Source organism: Mirounga leonina, unplaced genomic scaffold (genome assembly GCF_011800145.1).
Source record: "Mirounga leonina isolate KUSES-001 unplaced genomic scaffold, KU_Mleo_1.0 Mir_91, whole genome shotgun sequence".
Lineage (NCBI taxonomy): Eukaryota > Metazoa > Chordata > Mammalia > Carnivora > Phocidae > Mirounga > Mirounga leonina.
Window position 1 is genome coordinate 7,390,422 of NW_023270839.1, and position 26,644 is coordinate 7,417,065.

The window sequence follows — 26,644 nt, forward strand, 5'->3', positions numbered from 1 at the left end:
CTAGCCACTCTCTAAAAAAAAAAAACCTGTTAAGTAATAAAGACTGGAGCAGGGCCAGGGGGCTATGTAGCACCCAAGAATTTTAAGACCAACCTCACATTAAGAATATAAAATGGAATAATCGGTTATTAATGTGATCAAGTACTAAACTCAAGATACTAAATCAGTGAAAACCAGTGAAGTCCTAATTAACAGTATGATTCAAAATGAGTTAGCTGAGCATATTAAGTGGTCACCATGTGGCTACAAAAGATAGCATAAGCTTAGCAAACTGCTGCCTTTTCCCCTCATTTTTTGAGCTTACCTTGAGGTAAAGACAAGAAAAGCTACCCAGACCCCAAGCTAAGACTCCAGTGCTGCTGGTGCAGGTAATTCATCTGCACGTGAAGTTTAATCAGGAGTGCACACTGACGTGCTACTAGAGCACTCTCATCTGGCCATTCTTTCACATCCCAGACTCATTCAGTGTACCTCTTGAATGCCAATCAGGCACCATGCTACCCAGAAAACTCATCAGTCTCAACTAAATACACAATGTTCCTCTTGTAATTTTAACTCCTACTCCTTAATTGGTAAGTGAGAACTTCCCCTCCACAACACCAGCACTTCCACAAAGGAGAATTAACAGCCATCTGGGATCTAAGAGAAAATAGGAAAATAGATAAATAATCCTTACACCCAAAAGGCCAAACAAATTTTTATTTTCAAAAACAACTTTATTCATGACACATATTAAAAAAAAAACTCCCACCCCCTGGAAATGAGCTAAAAAAATAAACAAAATCCACCTCCCACCTCCCTGTTCCCACTTCCTCCCATTCCCTCCAAATAAAAGGGAAAAAAAGGCAAAAAGGAAAACAAAACAAAACAAAAAACTGAAAAACAAAAAACGCCCCCAAACCCCCCAAAACAAGGTAGTGCATTTCCCCAGGGGGTAGGGGAATTTACACTGGAGCCGCTGGGAGCGGAACGGAGATCTTCCGGCTACAGAAACCTGCAAAGAAAGACACTCAAAACAGAAAAAGAAACACAAAAGGAAACAAAAGAGATCACCAGGCAATCTGGAGGGGCAGGGAGCCGGAAAAGAGGGGTGGGGTGGGTGGCAGATCTGGCAGGACAGGAGCAGGTGGAAGGGACTGTGAAAGTTAGGGAGAAGATGGAGGGAAGGTAACAAGCAGAACAGTTTGGTGTCCTTCCAGAGCCCTGGGTAAAAAAACCCCTCCTACCACCCATGCCCACCTACCCTTGAGCAGCCCCCAAGGGGGTGAAGTGGGACAGGGAAACAAGGGGAGCAGCTTGCGCAGTTGAGACGTGTCCATGGCGAATCCCCAGAGTGAATGAGCAGCCCCCTGCCCCACTCCCTGGGCCTTCCCCTACTCCCCAAAGCAGGTCCCTCCTCAGCAGTTAGTTATGGGATTCTCCCCCCTTCCACAGTATATCTTTTTTTTTAAAAATATTTTTTTTTCCATCAAGGTCATCTTCTGTTTTTCTTTTTTTTTTTTTAATTCTTTTTTTTTTTTTCCTTCTTTCCTTTTTTCCTCTCTCTCCTCCTAATACACACTTTTTTTAGTAAGGGGAATACCATGATGTCGCTCTAGCCCGGCCCCTGGAAGAAAGAAGGAGAGTTAGGTGTTAACATGATCACTTAGGAGTTCAGCACAAGCCCCTCCCCGTGGGCCCTTGCCCCAGTTACAGTGCAGGGAATGGGGGAAAGAAATTTCCAAGTATCCTAAAACTGACCCCACAATCCCAGAAACTGTGACACACCTGGCAAATAGGAGGGGGCAATTTAACAGAATACCTTGCCAGAGGCAAAAAAGTGCATCTGAGTTATAGGGGCAAGAAAATGGACTCATTATTTATCCAGTTTCAGTTCTTCACATCTCTTAAATCCCAAGCCTTCACCATCAGATCCTCCCTAATTCCTGGGAGCAGATAAGTAAATCTTAAGAAAAGCCAAGGTCTACATGCCTACTCTGTCTATTTAAAGGCAGAGAGATGATAGTAAAGCAACATGGGCACCACACAAGGCCCAGAGAGAAAGTTAACCTTGCAAAACACTGGTTCAGTTAAAGAGTAAATATCTCAGTACCCTCCCACATGGCTGTTGAGGAGGATCAACTAGCCTCTGGTATTCTTCCAAGGGAGGTTCAATCTTCAACCCCTCCTTAACCCTGGGAAAAGTAGCAAATGTCCAAGCAGTGCCTTCACTACTCTGAGACCGTTCTTCCTGGCTTGCTGTGTAAACACCTTCACTGCCACCAACTCTCAAGGAAAAAAAAAAAGGCTGGGGGAAGAAGCATCTCTCAGAATAGAATGGAGAGATCCAGCCCTTATCACCAATTCCTGCTCCAGAAAACGATGATGAGACTGGCCTCCTGGCCTGGCCTGCAACTACCTTCCTCACCCTGCACAGGCAGGAGACCAAGTCCCTGGAGACCAAGGGGAGGGTAAGTGAGGGAGGTTCCTCAGATCAGGAAAGAAGGAAACATACAGGGCTCATGGGAGGCGGGGGAGAGGAGCAGCCCATCTATCCTGACCTGTAGACGCGACCCCGGGGCCTGCTGTTAAAACCACTGTAGAATCGAGAGCGGGAATTGTTGTAGTTGGTGGTCCGGGCACGGTATCGGGCTCGTGGGAAACCCCGGTCTGTTGTGCTGATGCCTGGTCTGTTGGTTCGTTTTGGGATCACCTGAGTGAGGGATGTACAAAAGAAAGCCTCAGAATAGGCCTGGAGTGTTTACACAGAACCAGAACAGCAATGGGCAATGGAGCTTACCTTGATTTGTCTTCCTCTAAACAGGGACTCATCTAAGGCCAAGGAAGTCCTCACTGACTCTTTGTCTGAGAACTCTATATATGCAAACCTGAAAAAAATAATTGTCATTTCATCTATCTGAAGTTACAAATAGCAGCTCACATGTCAAATCCAACTCGCAGGTATGCTCTGCTTAAGTAACAGCGTAGACACATTTTTAATTATTTGTCAAAAATTTGTTGAATGGAAGACTTCAATCCAAATTTCCAGCTACTCTTGGAAAATTATAAAATAGTTTACACACGGCCTGTATTTCCATACAGCAGAACCAGCTGGGGCTAAGCAAAAACTGTCCCTCCCTCTTCTAGTTCACGATCCCACCCACACTAGCCTTCCTCTTTACCTGTCTGGTCTCTGAGGCATTTACGTGCAACCAGATATATAACATTAATGCCCGAGCTTGTAAGATGAACACTGCTTATTTTAACTTACTGCTCAATATAAAACATAATTTATCTATTTCTAAAATATGATTAAAATGACCTGATTTTACTTCCCTACTTACCCTTTAGGATGGCCACTGAATTTGTCACAGAGTATGGTAACACGGTTTACTGAACCACAGCCATGAAAGTGTGCTTCCAGCTCTTCTGCTGTTGCACCATAGTCCACCTGTGGGGGTAGAGGCAGTCATGTTTCACAAGGACCCTGCCTAGCCTCTGGGCTGGGCCACCCATATACGACAAGGCACATCAAATCTGGTTCTCTAAGAAACTAATCTTTTCTCTTCCAACTCCAGAGCCTCTGCTGATCACCATTACCTTTTACCTCCTCCAAACCCTCCCAATACTCCCCAAATCCACCACCTATCCTTGAGATGTTCCTTTCCCCAACCCCAATCAGGATCCTAATACATACATTGCCAACATAGATGGAACGCGCATCGGCCTCCATCTTCTCTTCAATGGACATGATCACTGGGCCAGCTTTGAAGAAAAAAGAATCAGGGGGAAAAAGCTGGTTTTCTACTTGACCAATTTTTGCACCACTACCACTACCACTAGAGTAAAGGAATGATTTTAGTTTGTTTTGTTCCCTGCTGTACCCGTTATCAAGAATACTGTTTAGCACACAATACGTACTCACTGAACATTTAACAAATCAAGCAACAGATTAACACATTCTTAAAAATCAGAGAAAACAGTATAGGAATTCCCTCCTGCCCCCAAATCAAGTCCCTGTTGAAAAGCTTTGACTGAAATCTTTTGAAAAGTGAACAAAATCAAGGGAACCCAAACTCAACATTTCTAGATTAAAGGGAAAGCCCCCCCACCCCCTGCAGTCGAGCAGTTTCTCTTAGGACTCCTAACTAAAGGGTCTCCAACTCAAGGAAGAACTATGAGACTTGAAGGTCAAATGCCAGTTAGCAACCTCCACAAAGAACAGAGGTGGACTAAAGAACAAAGAAGAACACATTTGTAAAAAGGACAAAGAAAAGCACAAGATTACCATCACCAAAATATAGGTTTTTGCCTCACTAAGGTCAGAGAAACACACAATGGACTATGACCGCAGCACCTGCCCAGTAATTGCTCAGACAAGCAGCTCCAAGGTCCCAAGCATCTAATCCCATACAACCCGTGCTCGCACAACCCTTCCAAGGACCCCGGGCTCCGCGTGCAACCGCCAGTTACTCACCATTGCCTGGAGGTGGACTCATATTCATCTGTTTCTCTACCTCGTTCTGTAGCTCCTTTAGCTTCTCAGCTTCTTCCTCCATCTCCCTGACTCGAGCTTTGATTGCTTCCAGCTCCTACAAGGAGTGGAGAGGATATGGAAAAGAGCTTAAGAGGAACCAACGCAAGGGCTGTGCCCTGCTCTCGGTCGGAGCGCGGCCCTAACCATGCTCGGCCATTTCCCTCGCCCCACGCGCGGGTCACGATGAAAAGAAAAGCAAGCTACCTTCCCTAGAGCAACACTAGGCACCCATAACGCCCGATTCAACCCGGCTGGGCCCCTTCTGGCGGTCGAGGATCCGTCCCCGGCCCTGCCCCAGCCACGTTATTCCCCGCCCACCCCCACCCCCCGCCTGCCTCCCGCTCGCCCGAGCTCTGGGCCTCCCATGACACGGCCGGGCCTGCTCGCTCGCCCTCCTTCCCTCACCGGGTCCTCAATGGCGCCGTCCCCCGGGTCACCCTCGACCAGTCCCGGCTCCTCCTCCTCCTCCTGGCTGCCGGGGGCTCCCGAGCCAGGCCCAGGGCCCGGAGCTCCCGGGGGGGCGCGGGGCCGGGGCGGCTCCTCTTCGGGCTCGGGCTCCGGCTCGGGCTCCAGCAGCAGCTCCTCAGGCTCCAGTTCCTCAGACTCCAGGCCGTTCCCGTAGTCCCCTGCGCCCCCCGGGGCCCCCTCCCCGGCCTCCCCACCGGCCCCGGGCACAAGATGGCGCCGCCGCCCCGGCCCGGAGCCCCGACCGCCCGCAGCCCCCGCTGCTGCTGCCGCCGCCGCCGCCGCCGCCATCGCCGCTCAGACTGGGGCCCGCCAGCCGGCGATTGGAGAACTGCGCCGGGCACGCCGAGGATTCATTAGTCTAGCAGCCTGCCCGTCACCATGAGCTAGGACTCCATTGGGGAATATTACTTGGCAATCAGATAAGACCCCACCCCTAAGGCGGGAATATTGCGCCAAATTCTCAAATCCCGGTAGGGGAATTCATCTGTCAATCAACATACGTCCCACCTCCTCTCGTCCTTAGGTAACAATACCGCCACGCTGTGACGACATTCCTGCTCCCCCACCCCGCCGCCTCCAGGCGGGTCCGCGAAGTATATGATGCTCGGTGATTGGCCGCTGGCTGGGCGACGGGAGAGAGCGAATCTTCCGATCGCCTCGCCGCAATGGCCGTCTCAGATGCCGATTGGCTCGTGAGATTCGAAGGGCTAACACCCGTTTCGTGACAGGTGAACCTTGCCCCGCAACGGACCGCCAGGCTTCCAAGCAATGGAAACCCGAGGTCACATGACTAGTCCTTAGGGGGGCCGCCATCTTGACACTACTGGTTGCCAACTAGAGAGCTGTTGGAAAGCAGAGGCCGAAAACATTGAGGCGGTTTCTGGAAACTGGTTTGCTGACCAGGAAGGGACCAGTAGATGGAATGTTGCTGGAAATGGAGGTTCTGAATGGAGCTCTCCAATAAGGAGCTTACTTTTCCCATCGAGGTTATTGGTACCAACATCCATCGGGTCTCCCAAACCAGAAAGCGGGGAGAAATCCTCACTCCAGAGCTACTAGTCCTGTCTGAACTGTCTTCCTTGCACAGGCCTACTTTCCAAGCCCTCTAACTTATGCCCCAGTTTCAGCCTGTTTCTTAGACTGTTTGCTACAGCCCCCTAACAGGTCTTTCAGATTACAGTGTCACCCTTCCATCGCTACCAGACTGAGCTGGCTCCGCTTTGCTGGCCAGGTAAAAGTAAAACTCTACCGTGGCCTTAGAGGCCTCAGGACCAGCCTACTTCACAAATGTTATTTCCACACTCCTCATTCCACGGGGTGTACCTGCACCCGGCTCTGTGCCTCTGTACACAAAGTCCCTCTTCAACCAGACCACTGCAAACCCCAGCATCACCTCTGGTGCAAAACCTTCCGCTAGCCTCCTCTCCTTTCCCATGACAAGCAGGCCTACCTCCACTGCGCTTAATCATTTTGTCCTACATTGTGAGAGTATGGAGATGAGAGGCTAGATCCTATTTATATTTGCAGCTCCACTTCTTTGTACATAGTAGGTGTCAGTAAATGTTTGCATTGATTGGGGATCTGGGTGCCACCCTCATTCTTCAACGCTTTCCCAGCCCCCAAACCTTCCTTCAGACGCAGAGGAATTCCTCCAGGCAGGTTCCTACCATACGTTTCCACTCTGAGATAACCTGTGAGACCTAGCCCTGGAAAGCAGGGTTGCCATTTTGTAGTAGTGATACTCTACATTTATTAAAAGCAAGGAACGACGGTGCTAAGTTTGCAAGAGGGTTATTTGTAGCCAGACCAAGTTTCGGCTTTACAGCCAGATTCAAATGAGCCCAACCAAATTAGTTAATCAGACAACCCCAACAGGATGTGTATGGCTGGAGTGGGGAGATTTGACAAGAGGAGATCCCTGTTAGCAAACCAAAAGTCAAAAGCTTCTCAGTATACCCCACTCTTCCCCTCACCCTCACTTTTTCTCACAAATCCTTACCTCAGGAACAGGGGGATTCAAAGCAGTCATAGTCGCTTAAAATTTCACTGAAAATTACTTCAGCAGCCATCTCAGCTCCCGCGCGGTCTGGGAGAACTAACTCGCGCTGGGAAGACAAGCTCTAAAAGACCGTGGGGTCACTGGAAGAAAAAGGTCTTCTACTAATCCTAATCTAATCAAGATTTTTATGTCTTATTGGTGCCTGGTTTAAACATAGCAAGGGAAATGGGATTTTTTTTTATAATGCCTCCAAATCCTATTTTTGTTGAGTACTTGATTTTGTAACAGGCACAATCCTAGACTCCTTATTATATTATCTCATTGAAATTCTCACAACTCTATGAAGCAAATATTTCCAAAACTATAACCTTTTTGAGCGGGTGAAGAAAGAGTGAAGTAACTTGCCCAAGTCATGGAACTAATTAAAAGTGAGTGGAGGAGGAAAAAAAAAGAGTTAGCAGGGAACTCAGAGCTAGCTTTCAAAGCTTAGATCAAAATTACTATAAGGTCTGCTTTGATACACAAAGATTACATTATATATGATGTTGAAATTGGAAAAAGACTAAATTCCAATAATAGACAAATGATTAGGCAGACTGTAATTATACCCAAAGATTATTATGCACCTATTAAGAGGGCTAAACATAGCATGTAATAACATGCAAAAATAATTCTTGTTAGGCCAAAGAAGTAGAATGTAAAATTGTATTTAAGGTATGATTAAAGTGTGATTATGATATCTTATTTTTTAAAAAAAATAACTTGGACTTGGGGAAAAAAGGGAGCAAGAACCAGTTCGATCTTTTCTTTGGTAATATGTACTAAAAACTTTCAAACTATTGAGATTCTTAACTCAGTGATTGTATTTCTTATACTCTGCTCTAAAGAAATAATCTAAAAACTGGATAAACATCTGAGAATAAAGATGTTCATCAAAGTGAAAAAATGTAAGCAATTTGAATGTCCAAGTGGGCACATTCAGGAAAATTATATACACACATAGATATAACTTTTTATAGTCATTTTGCCTTCAAAACATTTTTAATGACAAGGGAAAATTGTGCAATAAAACAGTAAGCAGAATTGTAGTATAGAAAATTGTACATACAGTATGATCCTAAAATAGAAGCACAGATAGAAGATGGGAAAGAAATATGCCAAAATGTTAACAGTGGTACTTTCTGAGTAGTAGGATTATACTTGATTTATGCTTTTCCATATTCTATGATTTTTCCACAATATATTATTTTTATTTAAAATTAACCCTCCAACTTCCAAACTTACTCTAGTAAGCATGATTACTTTTAAAGACACATTTAAAAAGATTTGAACAGTGACTTGTAAAGTAAGATACTTCCCTATTAGACTGTAAACTGCAAAAGGCAGGGATATCGTCTTAATTATATTTGTATACCCATTGCCCATCACTGTGTGCTCAATAAATGCTAACTGAATGATTTCCATAATAATTTTAATATCTTGCCCATTGTTGATGCATAGAAAACATCAAAGAGATAAGTTTCTAAGAATGAATTTGTAAGAAATTAGTATGTAATGATGTGAAATTTACCCATCATGAGTATAATTTTCCTTCAGTAATAACCTCTCAATAGAGGCCATGGAGTTTCAGGAAAACTGAAAATCAGTGATGTTGTGCCCTAGAAGGAAAAATGTGTTAATAGAAGTGAATAGTTAATGGACTTAAGAAAAGGAGAATTAAATCAGTAAAAAATGGATGAGGGCATCTCCAGTTCTGTCCAAAAGGGAAAAGCTGTCTCACTAAACTACATAAATACTTGGCTCCTTGGTAGTTTCATCCTTATTTTTAGCTCTTGCTTTTTTTGCCTGCTATAATAATTCTCTATAACCTAGAACTACATTGTTTAATATGATACCCACTAGCACACATGCCTTGAGCACTTGGAACATGAGTAGTCTGACTTGAGATGTATTGAAAGTGTCAAATATACACAAAATTTCAAAGACAGTATGAAAAAGCAACTGTAAAATAAGTTAATAGCTGTAATATTAATTATAGGTTGAAATTATAATAATTTTTATATACTGGCCTAAGTAAAATATTATTAAATTAGTTTTACACCTGTTTCTTTTTGCCTTTTTAATGAGGCTACTAGAAAATGTAAAACTACATATATGGCTTGCATTATATTTCTTTTGGACAGTGCTGATATAGAAGCTTGAAGCCTTGATCATTTACTTACCTCTACTGGGGAGTGGACTCCAATAATTTTCTTTGTTGTTTTTTGGGGGTGCTGAGCCCCACGCGGGGCTTGAACTCACAACCCTGAGATGGAGACCTGAGCTGAGATCAAGAGCTGGATGCCCAATCAACTGAGCCCACCCAGGTGCCCCAACTCCCAATTATTTTCTAATGCAAAGTCTAGCTTTGCCTACCTTAACTCCCTAGGTCTGTCCTTGCAGGGAAGTGAGGTGTCCTTATTAAATGAGAAAGAACCTCCACTGGGCTGCTTATTTTCTATTCTGCTTGGTTAACTTCTTAAAAACTTTGTACCTGGAAAACTTGTTTTAGTATACTGTACAAGAAATATGTGTTCTTTATGAAAAGATCAGAAAATACTGACAGTAGAAAGAACAAAATAAAATCACCAGTAAAGTCCAACACCCAGAGGTAACACTAATGATATTTTGGCATATACCCTTCCTGAAGTTTTCAATACATAAATACATATAGAGGCACACACACACACACACACATTTATATATTTATAGCAAACTGGGATCATACTGTATATATTATTTTCTATTTTCTTTTTTACCAAGTCAGAAACATCTTTCTGTATCGATAAAAATATTTTTCCAATTTCATTTTCCATGACTTTACTCCAAAAAGTCACCTTAGAAATGAGGGCTTCCCTGACTATTCTATTTAACATTGAAATCTATACTAACATCTTCCCAATTCCATACTAATGAATTATTTTTCTTCATAGCATTTACCACCTCATAATGTGAAATGTCATGTTAATGAATATTGCGAGATGAACTTATTTATTTAGTTTTTGTTTGTTTCCCTTATTAGAATGTAACTAACGTGAAGGCAGAAATTTGTGTCTGTGCACTTCCTTCTCTATCTCAGTGCCTAGAACTGTGCTTAGCACACAGAAGAGGCTTGAATATTTGCTGTATGAATGAATGATTGAATCAGTAAAGAACTACATAGATTTCCATTATATTATGTTTTCTCATTAATTTTTAAAATATTCTTAGTTTATTTATGTCACACCTATATCCACATTTAAGGCAGCTTTTAAGGTTTTCAAAGGATCTGCTCTTAAGAAAAAACACAGAATGTCTATAATCCATCTATTTGCTAGAAACTGTAACTAAATGTTGCCCAACTTTTATCAAAAGTACCATCTGGAGAAATGACATTCATGAAGAAATGTCTGAAGGATAATCCATCTATCTATTTTAGATAGTCTGAAATTTAGCCCTATGTTAAAGCATCATAGGGTATCTTTGGGCTAAATTGTGATGAGCCTGATAAAACAAGCTTAGAACCTACTGAATCCCCATTTGGTGTTTCTATGAGAAATACTGGTGCAAAACTCAGCATCATATTTACTGTCAGGTGTTACAGAGGGTGATATCCTCTATGTTATCTCAGAAGAGCTACAGAAGTTTTTGCCCATCTTAAGGAATTGATAGGCTTTTCTAAATCCTAACAGAAATGTGAATCTTGTTGTGTTTTCCAATTTGCCTTAGCTGCCAAGAAAGCTCAAGGCCGAATTCATAGCTTAGCTTTAGCATTCGGAAATATTACCTATAGAATGCTTTTCCGTACATTAATTTTCCCTGTGCTGCCATCCTATTGTAATATTTCAATTTACCCTTTACCTCTACTTTAAAAATCCGTATTTTCCTATTGCTTTGTCTTTTGTGTATTATAGTAAGATGTTGCAAATGCTTTTTGGAAGGAACTAGTCAAATACAAATCAATCAATCATTAATTCAGTCACACTGCAGTGGAGATAAATGCTCTCATAGCCTGACAACATTAACTATTAAGAGCATCTAATTCTCTTTCCCCTAATGCCATGTTCACCAAGCCACTCTCAGATTTTAATATGGCTTGCCCTGTTGGATTTTCTATAGAGAGAGAATGGAAACTCTCCCCTGAGCAGTATATTTCTAAGTACAATTTGACACATAAATCCAAATGCAATTTAATTGCACTGGTTTATATAAAGACTAGAAATTCCTGCTTATAATTTGAAATTACAATCACTATTTCTGTCAGACATTATTTTGACGTGGTCCTAGACTAGAAGTACAGAGGGATGGGCTGAATAATTCCTGTAGATTCCATCCACTTTAGCTGTTTGCATTAAAATGGCTGAAACCAAGTATCTCAGGGGGCCAGGAAAGAAAGCAGGGACTCCATTTTTGCCAGAAGTTGGCAGCAGGGTACTGGGGAGGAATGCTCATTATCATTGGAGGCTGAACCACAACTGGGGACTTGATTACCATCACACAAAGATTTGGGGTAAGTTTTCTTTGTTTTGGTTCGTTTTTCATTTGTAGCCATCCCAAAGTACTATAGACACACACCCTCTTAAGATTTGGGTTGGCACAGATGGAGCTCTTGGCTTTGGGCATTTGGCAGGGGTTGGAAGACGGAGGAGCAACTCTGATTTTCTTTTCTTTTCTTTTTTGTCTCAACACTTTCCGAAATCCCTGTTACCCTAATTCTTGCCCTTACCAAGGTCATGAAGAGATGATTAGATCAAGAAATGTCCTGACACCAGGCTACAGAGCGTAGAAGTCACAAACCCTGCTCAGTCCTTCTCATTAAACTTCTGGGCTTTATTTATTTTTTTTAATATGACCATTACATATTACACAAAAATAAAAGTCAAATGAACTTGGTATTTATAAATTATTAAATAAAAATACAGGAATATATATTTATATTTATAGAGCTTTTTCTTTTCTTCTAAACTAACCAAATCTGTTCTCCCGCCATTTTATGATTTAAAAAAGTAAAATAGTATATACCCTAGAATAAGTGGGGAGTGGGATTAATAATTGCAGGACCTAGTTGCCCTACTTCTGCTCCTTCCTTGGCCTAAGCAAAGTCCCTATTTGTCCCTTTGGGCTCTGGAAAGCGAGAAACGCCCTCTCCACGTATTTAATCTCTGAAAAATGGCAATTAGATTTATTTCCCTTATTTTTAAAAAAAATGAAATAGATTTAAAAATTGGGAGCCATACTCAGCCTTCCTGGCCAAGAGCTAATCCCAAGGAACTATATGGCTCTAGAAGAGTCTCTAGTTTTCCCTGACAGAAGAGTCTCTGGGGTTTCCATTGCCCCTCAAGCTAAAAAGGACAGGACAGATCAAAACTGCCCACTATGGTCCCAAGCAAGCTATGCTTCTGGGAATCCAAGCCCTTTCCCCTTTCAGAAAACAACCTCTCCTTCCACCCAGGTGTGAAGGCCTCAGAGCAGAGCATTTCGGTTACCTGACCATGGTCCCTGCTGCTCCGGTTTGCTAAAGGCCCCCAAGAGAGCTAACAGGGATAGGCGTCCTGTGGTAGAAGGGGGGGGTGTGAAGAGTCTGCCCCAAACCTGGGGGAGCGCGGGCTCCAATTTGGAGCTGATGGTCTAGTCAGTGGTTTTTCCAACATTTGTTTTTTTCTTTTCAGCAGCAAACCCCTTAATTCAAATAAAATCTTACCCTGAACCCCGATATGTAAGCTACAAGGGGAGCTATTCTGTTTAAGGATTTGTAGCCCAGTCTGCTTAGCACCCCCTCTTCACCTCCCCAAGGACTCCTGAGGCAAGCCCTAGGAAACTTCAGGGCTCTGCCAAGCAGTCTGAAAACCACTGGTCTAGTTTGTCCTGAGCGAGTCAGAGACCCCCACCCCCAACTTCTTGCCACAGACCAGCTCTGAGTTTCTGGTATCAGCATACTTACAACAGACCAAGTGGCACATGCAGTCTACCACCTCCCCTATAAATACCATTAAAAAGTGCAGCCCTCTCTCAAAAGCAAAAGTCTGGGCTAAACACCTGAGGCCAATTTTGGTCCCACATTCTTGTGAGTACAACTATGTTGCCACATTCTGGGACCAAATGAAAATCTCCAAGAAGAGTCAACCATGGTCTAGCTAAGCTGATCAGTGCTCAGGATCGAGGGCAGGGTTCTAGAGCACTGTGTCTGAAGTCAGCACTGGAGAGCAGCAACTTGAGCACCTCGGGAAGTGCAGCAGTGAGGTCTGGCTCAGGACGTGCATCTGTAGTGAAATCATTTCTCTCTCGAAAGAAAAAGCTATAATCTGAATCTGTTCTAGAGGACTGTGAGCTCTAAAGTTAATGTCCGCAGACTCTGAGGTACAGACAAGTAACACCCATGCAAAGAAAATACAAATGCTTCTAGGTCGTGGTAGGTACTCTAGAACCCATACACCTGGCCCTCGATAAAGCAGCACCAAAGCCCACCACATGGACTAGGCCAGTCACGGAGTACAGGTCACCCTCACACCCATGGGGTTCAGAGCTGGAATGTTGCTCTCAGCAGTCTCACTGAGACACAGTGCAGGACCCAGACTGTACTCTAGATCAACATTTACCTCCACACACTCCAAAGGAAAATCAGAGTCCCAATTTAGAGTTTAAGTTTGGGTACAGAAGGTCCCAGAGACAGGGAACACTTTAGGCACCAGTGTGCCCCAGTGGGAGAGGAGGGTGGCACGTAGGTCCAGCCCCTCCCCACCACCCGCCCGCTGCAGCCCCCGCAGCCCTGTTTTTGTTCAGAGCCCAGGAGGCAGCAGCAAGTATGATGCACAAGGAATGGGGATGGTGAAGCAACAAGGCCAGCTACAGAACTTCTCTTCTCTCCAAAGCCCTGCTAATGACTTTCTGCCCAAAGTGCCCAAAGCCCTCTTCTGGATACAGTGTTTCTCCCACAGCCTTGAGGCATCAGGACAAGGAGAGGGGGGAGGAGAGGGTTGGGAGGAGGGGCAGAGAACTGGCCCTTGTTCTTGCCAGTCCAACAGGGAAGTTTTCTCCTTGAATACGGCCACCAGCAGGTTAGACAAGCAGCCCAGCATGCACACGAGCATGCGTGCACATGCACACGCGTGTCCAAGCAGCCCATCACAGCCACCTCTCCCTATCACCCGAGAACCTCAAGCTTCCATTTCAAAGGGTTGTGCCTTCTATGTTTTCCCCAAATCTCACTCATCCAAAGGAGACACAACCCCTTATGCAAGTCAACCTCCCTCAGGGCTATAAATTAAGCTCTAGGTATAGTTTTGTGTGCCTACACCTATAGACATGACCTCTCCCACCTCCTCCCAACCCTGGAATGACTTCATCTCCTGGCCCCCAAATACTTTCCAAATACATTCCCTAATGTCTCCAGCTCATCCTTCCAACTGCCTGCCTGGCACACACAGCTCCTTCACACAGTACCCTGCCCCTTCCCATCCCCGTTCCATGCCCATCCATTCACCCCACTTCTTCCAAGGGCATTTCTCTTGTTCTGTTCCTGCTCTCCTGTCCCCCAGCCACACCTAGCCCCACCTGGCCCTGGATTTTCTCACTTGCTAGCAAAAAAGGCCCCTACAGTTACCAGGGCCCCCAGTGCCACGGCCCCTGTCAGCACTGTCCTCACTGAGGCCCAGTTCCCCTCCCGCAGACGCCGCGCCTCCTCCAGGGCCCCGTCCCCGTATAGAGCTGTGAACTCCGCCTGTGGGAGAGAAGGGAAGTAGGAGAGAAAGAAGGAGAAAGGGATATCAGGAGAGGAAAGAGTGGAGGAAAGAGGAGAGGAAGAGTTCCAGTTCCATCCACTGCAAGCACTACCCCATACCCAGCTCCTCTCCAGCCAAAGCTCTACTGGCTGCAAGCCCCCATCATCCCCCATGAGCGCCTGGCTCATTTGCCCTCTCTGCCTCAAGTGAATCCCAGCCTCTCCCTGGCCAAAATTTTTGCTCAGAACTGGCATCCTTTGCCAAGGCTTTCCTGACCACCACCCATCGCTGACACCCCCCGCCCATGTCACCTACTCGGGTGTAAAAAGTTCCCGACAGCTGGATGCCATTTCCCTGCAGGCACTGTGTATTCTGTCCTCTGCTTTGGACCATGAGCCCATCCAGTGATAACTGCATGGCAGCCCTGGAGTGCAGAGTCCAGCGCGACACCCAGAGTGAGGGCATCTGATTCCACCCAAATAGGGAGACTCAGCCCCCAGCCTCCAGCCAGAGCCCCCATCTTCCCTCTGGAGACGAGCTTTGCAGAGGGGTGTGCAGAGCAGCAATTGAGAAGCTCCTTACCCAGCCCCCACTGCTGTGGATCCAGTCGGCCAGCCGTGTCTCCAGGTAGGCCACCATCCACTCTTGCACTTGTCCCACAAGTGGCTCCATCTCTTTGTTGACACTCTCAGCACACAGTGCAGCTCCAAAGACAAAGAAGGCCACAAGGCGGCCCCAGTTGGGGCCCCCTTGGAAGAGTTCATCAGAGACCTGGGTGAAGCGTTGCTGGGCTGAGCCTGGGGTCACATGCAGCTGGGCTGCCAAATCAGAGAAGGTGCGCCGGAAGCGGGTCTCAAACTCATCTCCAGCTGCCCGCATGGCTTGGTGCAGTGGGTCAGCTGCTGGGCCCTCCCCAGGGCCAGCTCCACAAACATAACCCTTCTGCCTCAGCTTATAGCCTACAAAGTCTGCCACTAGAGCCCGTGTGTCTGGGGCTGAGGCTGGGGTCGCCATCCGGGCGGCTGTAAGAGTCAAGGATGAAAGACTGGCATGAATATATGGTCAGAGAGCCAGAAGGGGTACTTCAGGCTTGGCCAGCCCAGTGAGACAGGGAGAGAGGTGGGAGGAAATGCTCAGAGACCACTGGGCAGGGAGGGGCAAGAACACGGGAATTAAGTCAAGGTGAGAGGCCCAGGGCATGAGGGGCTGGCCATTAAATTCGTAATATGCCACACTAAATGCATAACAAGTAAATTTTATTTTTAAAGTACTTTAGATTCTTTCCATAATAGAATACTAGCTCTTTAACACCCCCTACACCCCCCCTTTCCACAGTACAGACCTTTTTGGCTAAAGGAAGGGGCTTAGTACCTCCCCAGAGGGAAGATGTAAAGATGCTGGCAGAGGCACAAGATGGGGGGAGGAGACAGGGGCTGAAGGGAAAGGTGGGAGAAGCAAAGGGCTGCCCAGAACAGAGAAGGAAGGGGACACTCACCCAGCCTGGATGGCAGCTCTTAGGACCCAGCGCTGGTGGCAAGGAGCCCCCAGCTGGGGCCTTTCATCCTCCTGGCCAGCGTGGAGCCCTGGGAAGGGGAGGGGGAGAGCAGAGCTAGGCGGGGAAGGCCAGGGATCAGGGTCTGGACTGAGAAGGCTGGGGTTGCAGCTCCCCGGACCGGCCCCTGCCCCCAACTACCAGCTGTGTGGCCGAATCCATGTTTAATGACTGTCCTCCCGGGAAACCCAGGGCCAAGGGCTTCCTGCCGACACCATCTCTACTCCCGGCTCCCCCCCAGTGCAGTCCAAGAGCCCAACTCTTCCTTCACCCCCACCCTCAGCAAGTCTCCAACCCCGCCTGCCTGCCAGGTTAGGGATCTCACGGGTCAGGCCGCTGCCAGGATCCGGGCCGTTTCCTGGTGCAGGAGCTGGGAGGGAGGGAGAGAGGGAGGAAGGGAAGGAAGGAAGGAGGGAGGAGAAAGGGGGGGGCGGGAGGGAGGGCCTGGCGCCGGGTGATGATGGGGCCCAGAGATGCGTCCAGAGAGAGGGGCGGGGCTGGGAAGCAAGCTTGGGAAGGGCCACAACTCCGGAAGAGAGGGCCGCTGGAAGCCAAGAAGAGCGGGCCGGAGAGAACACAGAGGGCCAGGCTGGGCTCCTGAGCCTGAAGCCTGCCCAGAGAAGCCGGCTAGGCCTCAGGAAACCTCGGAGCAAATTCACCATTTCCAGAAGGTCTCTGATGTTCCCATGCACTTGTTGAATTTTTCCAGCCCTGGAGTGGATGCCTGCATTAGAGGAGCAGTTCCCATTGCAGTGGGAACTGCCTGCCAGGTGCCTCGCCCCGTGGGACTGGCAGACACGACACAGACACTGAACATTTTACTCCCTCTTTTTCTCCAGGACCTTTAACCCAATAGTCTCTTTGTGGGCTGGGGCTTTAGCCGGGCATCAAGACTTGGATCGCAAGTAATTTCTGCAGGTAACTTTTCTTTACCTTCTTTCATTTTTTTGGTAATTACATTGGTTTCCTTTTTAATTCTTTTCACTCAACACATGAACTTATTCTCCTTATGACAAGTTCAAACAATATAGAGATCTAAGGGGAAAAAAATACAAGTCCTCAATCTCCCTCCTCCCACTCCTTGCCCAATTCCACCTCCCTTTCTGGAGGTTGCCAATGTCAAGGTCGATGTTTACCCTTTCAGATTTTTTATATACGTGTGTGTATGTGTGTGTGTATGTGTACAGACACATACATATATGTATGCCTATTATTTATGCACGGCAGTATATTTACACAGGGCGGTTCACAGGATGTGAAGCAATGCGACCACAGGTGATCCTCAGGAGGGCTCTCTCAGGCATTCTGACTGGGCCTCACTGGCTCTTGCCCTGACACTTCCTTTGGCTCTATTCGGAGGGACCTCCAGCCAAAGGATAGAAAGAGGCAACCCAATTTTCCTTTCCTTTTTTTTTTTTAAGATTTTATTTCTTTCTTTAACAAAGAGAGACACAGCGAGAGAGGGAACACAAGCAAGGGGAATGGGAGAGGGAGAAGCAGGCTTCCCGCGGAGCAGGGAGCCTGACGCGGGGCTCGATCCCAGGACTCTGGGATCATGACCCCAGCTGAAGGCAGACGCTCAATGACTGAGCCACCCAGGCGCCCCCCAATTTTCCTTTCCTGCTGGTTCCCTTTGCTTCCACATCCAGTCCAAGCCTTGATATTCCTAACTGCCCCTACAGTCTCTGGAGAAGAAAGGTCGTTTCTGTAACAGTAATAGTAACAACTAATACATTTTAAGGACTTATTGGGCACTAGGTGCTTTCTTTACATGCATGATATTTATCCTCACACCAATCCCTATGCTGCCTTATTCTCATTCTATAGAGGAAGAGAGTGAGGCTTGGAGAGGTTACTTACCCGAAGCCATACTTAGAAACTGGTACTCAATTTTGTCTGACTGTAAAGTTTGTCTTAACTTTAAGTGCATTGTTATAAGTTCATCTCTCTGCTTCAGGTAATCTATGTTATCATACCACTGACAAGTCCAAACTCAGTTATCCCCTCCATTCTGAATGCACAGCAGATTCCACATATTTATGACTGTATCCTTTCAACCATCCTCCTTACTTCTTTGCTCTTGGGATGATCATTACAGCTGCCACCAGCAAGGCTGCCTTCTTCTTCAGAGAATAACCTAGTCCAATCCTTCATTTGCAATCCTGATTTCTTCTAAGACACTTACTTGAAATAACAACACTTTTAGGTCTCAGAATCCAAATATATTTCTGTCTGCCCTCCCATTTATTTATAAACCCTGGGAGAGCAGGAACAGAATTTTATTCACTGTTATGTCCTTCAGGCCTAATAGACCCTCAGTAATGTTGATTGAACAAATCATTCAACTCCCCTGGCCAGTTATTGAGCAGGCCCACTCCACTGTTTGAAGGTAACTATAGTGGCTATTTAAGAAACAAAGACTGAACTATAAAGAGAGAAAAGAAAAAGAGAAGAAACAAACATTGATTTGGAATAAAGGTTCAATGTCAGTCTGAGCAGCCAGAATAGAGCTGCTAGACCAACACAAATTATACCTGGTCCAAAGCTGTGTACCTCAAGGATCTTCTCAGACCAACACCATGGAGCCAAGGAATGGCAGTTCAAACTATAGACAAAGCACACTTGTTTTTATCAGAAAACCTCAGGCCATATAGGCCCACTTTGAACCTTATCTATTACTTCAATTATATATATATAAATATTTATTTCAATTGAAATATATATATATTAAAGATTTTATTTATTTGAGAGAGAGATAGAGAGCACGAGCTGGGGAGGACAGAGGGAGAAGAAGACTCCTTGCTGAGCAGGGAGTCTGATGTGGGGCTGAATCCCAGGACCCTGGGACCATGACCTGAGCCAAAGGCAGATGCTTAACCAACTGAGCCACCCAGATGCCCCTCAATGATATATTTTACAAGAGCAAGGAAGATAGTTTTAAAATGCTTGACTGTAACACAAATTAGTAACATTATTTTACATCCTAAGATAGGAAAAGAGTATGTCCAGGGATTATATATACATGTATAAAATCAGAAAACTCAGTATCACTTTAAAAATGATTCCTAGGGGCGCTGGGTGGCTCAGTTGTTAAGCGTCTGCCTTTGGCTCCGGTCATGATCTCAGGGTCCTGGGATCGAGCCCCGCATCGGGTTCCCGGGTTCCCTGCTCGGCGGGAAGCCTGCTTCTCCCTCTCCCACTTCCCCTGCTTGTGTTCCCTCTCTCGCTGTGTCTCTCTCTGTCAGATAAATAAATAAAATCTTTAAAAAATAAAAATAAAAAATAAAAATGATTCCTGGCTAAATAGCATTGCTAAGGTTAATTCGGAGTTAAAATGCAAACAAGAATGACTTGTATAATAAGATAGTATGTGTCTCACTGTTTATTTCCAACTTAGTCCAACTTGTGATTTTACAGTTAAACTATTGTGCTGTTTTAAATTTAGAGATTCCAGGGGTACCTGGGTGGCTCAGTCGTTAAGCGTCTGCCTTCGGCTCAGGTCATGATCCCAGGGTTCTGGGATCGAGCCCCACATCGGGCTCCCTGCTCAGCGGGAAGCCTGCTTCTCCCTCTCCCACTCCCCCTGCTTGTGTTCCTTCTCTCGCTTTGTCTCTCTCTGTCAAATAAATAAATAAAATCTTAAAAAAAAAAAAAGATTCCTCATTACAATACTCTGAAGATGTTAACTATTACTACTAAACGTTTTAATCTTACATAACCAAGTGGGTAAGAGTGGGCTCTAGCGCTGGACTGCTGATGTTCTAATCCCAGCTCCTCAATCATTGCCTCTGTGACCCTGGGCAAGACTCCTAGCCCCTCTCTCAAATTTCTCATCTGTAAAATAGGCATACTAGTACTTCCTACTCTTTTGATGGCTATTTATAGGAGTTAATATTTGTAATATTCTTACAAGTGTACCTAGTACATTGTAAGTGTTATACAAAATCAGTAGGGGATTTAGGAAGAAAAAAAAAACTACACAAAATACTTCACTTTTTTTTCCCCTAATGTAGAACAAAATGAAGGAGAAAAAAGCCAGCTCTGTGCCCCTGTTGGAAGCTCCCAGTGGAACTAGAACTCCACAGTCCCAGCTCCAAGAGAGTCATGTGTTCATTCATTCAATAATTTGAGAGCCTACTATGTGCTGAAACTGTGAATCAGACACAGCCTCTGCCCTCAAAGGACTTGCAGTGGAGTTAGAGATCAGAACTCTAATCTACTTTTTCACAGATGAGAAGACTGAGGTCCAGAGAAGTTATGCCATGCTTAAGGCCACACTGCAAAATACTACCAGAAGTGAGACCAGAGCTGTCTTCCCACAACTCAGTTCAGATTTGGCTAAGATCAAGTGCAGAACTCTTTCCCAATGGACCACCCACCCTTTTGAGGGCCACATCTCAGCTTCTATTTGAGACACTACCTAGTTTTCATGACCTTTCCTTCTGTGCACCCTCTGCAACCCCCCTCCAAAACCTGGAGCCTAGGGTTTGGAAAAGAAAATGGTGAGCCCTGAAGAGAAACTCACACGCTGGGCATTTTGAACCATCCTCTGGAAGAAAAGGAAATGTGACTTTATCCTCCCTTAAGCATTAACTCTTCCTATGACCGAGAGGTTGAAGCCGTTAAAAACAAAACAAAAAGCCTGAGTGGTCTCACTCAGGACCGGAAGGTGGATCCCCGCCCCCTGGTACTCTGCTAAGACAGATGGGGAACCACCTGTCAGAGGACTGTGGGCGGGGGCCCGGCCGAGAGGGCCCCGGGACCGGAGGGTGAGCGCCGCTGAGCGCACGCTCAGAGCAGACAGCTTGCAGGAGGCAGGAGATGATGGTCTAAAACCCTGAGAGCTGACGGTCAGAGCGGAGGGGGGGGGAAGGTAGTCACGGAGGGGAGACAGCTACAGGAGGTGGAGAATCCTGGAGGTGACAGCAAGGAGAGTACGCAACGGCGAGGGGCGGCTTCTGCGCCGACGCCGGGCGGTCGGGCGAGAGGAAAGCAGGGCAACGCTGCGCCGCTGCGGGCGGGCCCCGCCCGGGCGGGGGGTGCCATGTCTCGAGAGCGGCCCCCCCGCACCGACATTCCCCGCAACCTGAGCTTCATAGCCGCACTAACAGAGCGTGCCTACTACCGCAGCCAGCGGCCCAGCCTCGAGGAAGAGCCGGAGGTGGAGCCAGGCGAGGGTGGGACGCGCCTTGGGGCCCGATCCCGCGCTCACGCTCCGAGTCGGGGTCGCCGGGCCCTTTCTGCGCCCGCCGGAGGCGGCGGGGTCCGGGCGCCCCGCAGCCCCGACACCCGCAAGAGAGTGCGTTTCGCCGACGCGCTTGGGCTGGAGCTGGCCGCGGTGCGCCGCTTCCGCCCGGGAGAGCTGCCCCGGGTGCCCCGCCACGTGCAAGTCCAGCTGCAGAGGGACGCCCTCCGCCACTTCGCGCCGTGCCAGCCTCGCGCCCGCGGCCTCCAGGTAGGCAGGCGGCAGCGGCACGCCCCTTTCCCGGGACCTCCCCGACCCGGCCGCCGTGGGCGTGTGGGAGAGGATTTATCAAGCAACACCTATCTCCATCCCCAACCCTAGACTTATCCTTGCTCATTCCTTTTGGGGCCACTCTCTCAGCTGGGCTCCACTCCGACTGCCCCCCGCCGGGGTTGGCCTCGGCTTGGTCCAGTGCCTCTCCCTGACCCCGCCCCCGTCTCTCCTCTCCTCCCCCTTCCCCCAGGAGGCGCGCGCCGCCCTGGAGCCGGCCAACGAGCCTGGCTTCGCCACCCGCTTGCAGGCGCAGCGCATCTGCCTGGAACGCGCCGAGGCGGGCCCGCTGGGCGTGGCCGGGAGCGCGCGCGTGCTGGACCTGGCCTACGAGAAGCGCGTGAGCGTGCGCTGGAGCGCCGACGGCTGGCGGAGCCAACGCGAGGCACCCGCCTCCTACGCCGGCCCGGCCCCGCCCCCGCCGCGCGCAGACCGCTTCGCCTTCCGCCTTCCGGCGCCACCCATTGGGGGCGCCTTGCTTTTCGCCTTGCGCTACCGCGTGACCGGCCACGAGTTCTGGGACAACAACGGCGGCCGTGACTATGCTCTACGCGGGCCCGAGCACCCCGGGAGTGGCGGGGCCCCGGAGCCCCAAGGCTGGATCCACTTTATCTGAGACGCCTGGGCCGACGGCGGGAAAACCAAAGGCACCCAGGGGCTGGGGGAGCCCGAAGATTTGGCGGGGAGGAATGAGAGAAACCGAGATTGGCTGGGAGCTGTCCAAGAGAGTCAAGTGGGGGAGGGCGAGGAGAATGGGAAAAATCAAAGGGGTGTGGGGAGTGGGCGGAATGAACGAAGGTCGGGGAGATCCGGGTGGAAAAACAGTAGTTGGATGTGAGTGATAGGAACCCAAGGCATAGAAGAAAGGAAACCAGAAAGGGCGCTGGAAGGATTAGAAAAAAGCAAAAGACGGGTTTGATGGTGATGTCCTATACCGTGAGCTAGTACTGGGAGAAAGTTAGTGGGTTCGTCAGACCTAGGCATTTGAAGGTTAGGGTACCTCTTTGAGATAGAGAAGGTATTTTGTTGAAGTAGGAGCCCACCCTACTGAGTAATTTGTATTGCCAGCTCATTCCCTCTTCTTACCCGCCGTTGCCTCCTCAGGTCCCCCAGTCCTGCCCATCCTAGCTTTATACTCAGCCATAATTGCCTTGCTTAAGTCCCAGGAACTTGGCTGTTCCTCCCCAGCCCCTGGCATTATGACAGGATTCTCTTGTCATTCCCGACGATCCCTGGCTTCATTTTCCCCTGACTGGCTGGGGAGTGATGGCAGACTGCCATCAGAGCTCCTCCCTCCTCCTCCAGGCAGCCCTGGGGATTAAAATGAAGACAAAAGCAACTCCAGGCCTGTCCTTGTAGCCAAATAATGTGCCTGAGGAGTTGGTACACTCAGGGGCTTCCAGAAAAATGCCAGCCTTACCTTTCTGGGGTGCCTTTTAATGACCTCTAAGCACTTTACGCACTGTGTTTGTCAGGAACAGTGAATCACAAAAATCACTATCATGATTCTGCCTCAGAAGGAAAGAGTCACTGACTAGCTGTATTACTTTGGGTAAAGTTACTTCACCTCTCTGGGCCCCAGTCTTCTCCTTGGGAAATTAGATTTTGACTAGGTGATCTGTCACAGGCTCTTACTTTAACATTTTATGATCCATGAGTGGCAGAGTGTAGATTAGAAGCCACATTCTCCAACATACAGTTGGGAGTGCTACAGTTCAGAACATACAGCACTCCCAGCATTTGGTTGGGGCTGAGGATGGGTCCTCCAGTTTTTGATACAGATATTCCAGAGCCCAGGAAGCATCCCATAACCAGCTTGCAGCCTGATGGTATTCCATGGCCTTTTTCAAACTGCAGCTCATCCTCTGCCCAGTGCTTTTTGCCTTTGCCTGCACAGACTTCCAGACTTTGAGACAATTTTGGGCAGGTGCATCTCTGTTGGGGAAAATGATGTTTGGGAGCCCCAGAGATGAAACAATGTTGAGGCTCTTTTGAGGATAAAGGATTATGGATATAAGAAATGGAAAACATTTCAAATCAAGAATCAAAGCCACTTAGTAATTAAATGGCACCAGAAGATGGCAGTCTGTTCCATACCCTGAGCAAGTGAAATGGGAAAGCTGGACTCTTCTACCCATTCACAATCATGCCTTAGGTCTCCCTAGTTAACCTCTGCTGGTAGTTTTTCCTTTCCTCTTACCCTATTCCTAAGCTCTTTGCTTTTTTCTTTCCTTGTCCCTCTCTCTCATCACTTTGATTTTTCTTTTAGCATATAGGGTATTTACCTTCATTTTCTCTTTTCCATTTGCCTCCATCTTCATCCTTGTTGATTTCTGCTATTCCTTCTCCCTCCAGAAGGGGTGGAGAACCTACTTCCTTTTCTCCAAGACCATGGTTGATCCACCTTCCTCCCTCAGGCTCCTTCTTGACAGTCTTCTAGAAGGGAGAAGAGGGAAAAGAAGCAGTTCCTGATGCAGATGAACAGCTGCTCCCAGGTAACCAGCTCCCCACACTCTTTTCTACCTGTTACTAGTTTCTCAAAAATGTCTGAATCCTCCTCTTCCTTATTACTGAGTCAGAGAGTGCATGCACATGTGCCCATACATGCATTCAGAACAGAGTATGGAGTGTGTTACCAGGCCCCTCCTATCCAAAGCCTTAGTCCTTTAAAGGAAGATGGCCGAAAAGAGAGGAACCCCGAGTCACTCCTCAAAGAAATGCCGGTTTAAACATCATCCTTATGTGATGAAGAAAACAAAGAATTTCATGTATCTTGTGGATCACCTTCAGGTCAAAGTTCCAGCAGAGTGAAGAAAGAACCTCCTGGAAGCCACCAAGCAATGCGCTTTTTAGTCATCAATGAAGAGCCCAAGGGAGGATGATGGAGAGGGAGCCTGGGTCGAGGCTCAGTATATACCAATCTCTTGCCTAATGTGTATGCACTATTGTCATGTTGTATTAACAATCATAATAGCTCACATTTACTTATCCACTCAAATTTGGTGTCTTGCATGCATTACAATCCTCAGAACAACCCAATCAGTTGAGAAATACTATCCCTGTTTTAGAGATGAGGAAACAGCTCAGAAAAGCATAGTAATTTGTTCAAGATCACATCACTGGTAAATGGCATTGCTAGGATTGTGAACTCAGGCTCTCCAGAGCTTCTGTATATAACCATGTTACTATATTTTTTCATTTAAAAACAAAACTGAAAACTTTACCATATATAATCTCTTATTAGGAGGAGACCACAGTTTCTAACTGCTCCGCCTTCCCATCCTCGCAGATTACTGAACTGGCTTAGAGAAGGCAAAGTGCTGTGGGTCCCACACTCCCATGCAGGAGCTTGCTGCTCTCTCCTGTACCAGTGTCCCAGCTCTGCAGAAGTAGCAAGGGACCACACTGCCTGCCTGCTAGAGAACTTGGGAACCCATTTGAACTCCAGCTTTTCCTTACATTGGGATTCTCTCCTGGCCCTAACCAACATTCTACACCTGTTGGTGTGACACCCCTTTCCACTCCCCTGACTGGTCTTGAACTGACCAGTCCTTAAAGTCTCCACTAAAAGGTATCCCTGACTAGGACAACTGTTGAATGATCTGTGCTTGGGCCCTCTCTGCAAGCCCTGGTATTACTGAGTGGATATGTAAACTGGTTGGAGACAGGGAACCAAGGATAATCCGTTTTTCCCTGAGCTTTCTCTGTAAGAAGTACTATGGCTCACTCACCCCCCACCTCCCATTCTCAGCTTTATAGAACCAACACCTGAATCTTCTAGTTCTTCCCATAAAGAGCTGCCCCAGGGCCTGGGGGTAAGCTGATCTAATCTGATATGGGGAACACTAGAAGTTTGGTGGAATTTTTAGAGAGGTGTTAGGTGTTAGGCATTGGGATGGGTCCTTTCCCCCTGAAGGCTGATGACTATATGAACAGGAGCAATTTAGTGTATAACAGGTCAGCTGTGGACTAGGCAGCACTAGAAGAGAAAACATTGCCTTGATCAGGGGCTTGGGTCCTTGAAGTCACACAGCTGGAACACTTTTGCCCGGTTTTCCTACACTTACCTGTCTGACAGCCTTCCTCTCGTATCTTTGTTTCTCTTTATGCATGTAGCTCATTTCTCTTCACAATAAGCCCTAACTCCTAAACTTTCCAATCGAACTCCCACATTCCCTTGCTTTTAACACCTGCCTTTCTCTGGAGCTCCTCTGGATCCTTGCAATCTGCAAGATCATAGAATCAGAGACCTGGAAAAGCTTGTCTTTAGACATCACTGGGTCCATTCTCCAGTACAAATGAGGACACAGGTCCAGAGATGGGGAGACTTCAGCAGGGTCAGAGAATTTGTTAGTACAGCTCGAGATGGGGCTTAACCCCAGCCCTCCTGACCATATCCCACTCCCAGGCTACAAAACGGGCCTCTACAGTCAGACCCGCAATTTTTCATGGCAAGCAATAATATCATAAATGTTTCATTTTCTGTTGCTAGTTTCTATTCCCTTCCTTATCCAGGCATAGAAAGAAACAAAAGGCACTTGTGGTTTTCTCTGTGTTCCCAGCCTTGGTACTTCTTTGGGTGATATTGCTAAGGAACAGTGAAGTTGCTAAAAAGACTGAATAATCCACCTATTGACTAGTTAACCTGGAGAGGAATTAAAAGTTTGCTATGTGAATCCCCCCAAACCACTGTTCTCATCAGGCCCTCCCAGAGCATCCTCACCCTCTTCACAGTGCAGCCCGGTTCACTGGGCCCCAAACCCACTAGAATTGTGCCTCACTTCAGCTTCCTCATGCAGCTGCCCTCGCTTCTGGATAAAAGACCTCATATTTGAAATAAAGTCGAAATATGAAAGTA

At 47.2% G+C, this 26,644-nt stretch overlaps 3 protein-coding genes across 8 annotated transcripts; 1 reads left to right on the plus strand and 2 right to left on the minus strand.

Moving 5' to 3' along the window:
• Positions 1–1,522: 1,522 nt before the first annotated feature.
• On the minus strand, positions 1,523–5,287 carry PABPN1 (poly(A) binding protein nuclear 1). 2 transcript variants are annotated; one of them, XM_034994337.1, is made up of 7 exons: positions 4,922–5,287; positions 4,457–4,571; positions 3,677–3,744; positions 3,324–3,430; positions 2,780–2,867; positions 2,541–2,692; positions 1,523–1,606 (listed from the first exon to the last, which is right to left on the minus strand). In XM_034994337.1, exons 1-7 carry the CDS (start codon positions 5,270–5,272, stop codon positions 1,567–1,569), a joined length of 921 nt encoding a protein of 306 aa, XP_034850228.1. In that variant the 5' UTR covers positions 5,273–5,287; the 3' UTR covers positions 1,523–1,566. The 2 variants fall into 2 exon arrangements, with proteins under 2 accessions (XP_034850228.1, XP_034850229.1); XM_034994338.1 differs by lacking the exon at positions 4,922–5,287 and adding an exon at positions 4,721–4,783.
• Positions 5,288–11,688: 6,401 nt separating this feature from the next.
• Positions 11,689–16,701, minus strand: BCL2L2 (BCL2 like 2). 2 transcript variants are annotated; one of them, XM_034994341.1, is made up of 4 exons: positions 16,597–16,701; positions 16,215–16,302; positions 15,302–15,741; positions 11,689–14,718 (listed from the first exon to the last, which is right to left on the minus strand). In XM_034994341.1, the coding sequence occupies exons 3-4, from the start codon at positions 15,731–15,733 to the stop codon at positions 14,569–14,571; spliced, it is 582 nt and encodes a 193-aa protein (XP_034850232.1). In that variant the 5' UTR covers positions 15,734–15,741; positions 16,215–16,302; positions 16,597–16,701; the 3' UTR covers positions 11,689–14,568. The 2 variants fall into 2 exon arrangements, with proteins under 2 accessions (XP_034850232.1, XP_034850234.1); XM_034994343.1 differs by having other exon boundaries at positions 16,576–16,643.
• A 94-nt stretch (positions 16,702–16,795) lies between these two features.
• Positions 16,796–26,644, plus strand: PPP1R3E (protein phosphatase 1 regulatory subunit 3E). 4 transcript variants are annotated; one of them, XR_004677325.1, is made up of 5 exons: positions 16,901–17,189; positions 20,285–21,726; positions 21,980–22,519; positions 24,142–24,281; positions 24,577–26,644. XR_004677325.1 is itself a non-coding variant. In XM_034994340.1 (4 exons), exons 2-3 carry the CDS (start codon positions 21,316–21,318, stop codon positions 22,400–22,402), a joined length of 834 nt encoding a protein of 277 aa, XP_034850231.1. In that variant the 5' UTR covers positions 16,901–17,189; positions 20,285–21,315; the 3' UTR covers positions 22,403–22,433; positions 24,142–26,644. The 4 variants fall into 4 exon arrangements, 1 of the variants encoding a protein (XP_034850231.1); XR_004677324.1 differs by having other exon boundaries at positions 16,796–17,189; positions 20,502–21,726; positions 24,142–26,644; XR_004677323.1 differs by having other exon boundaries at positions 24,142–26,644.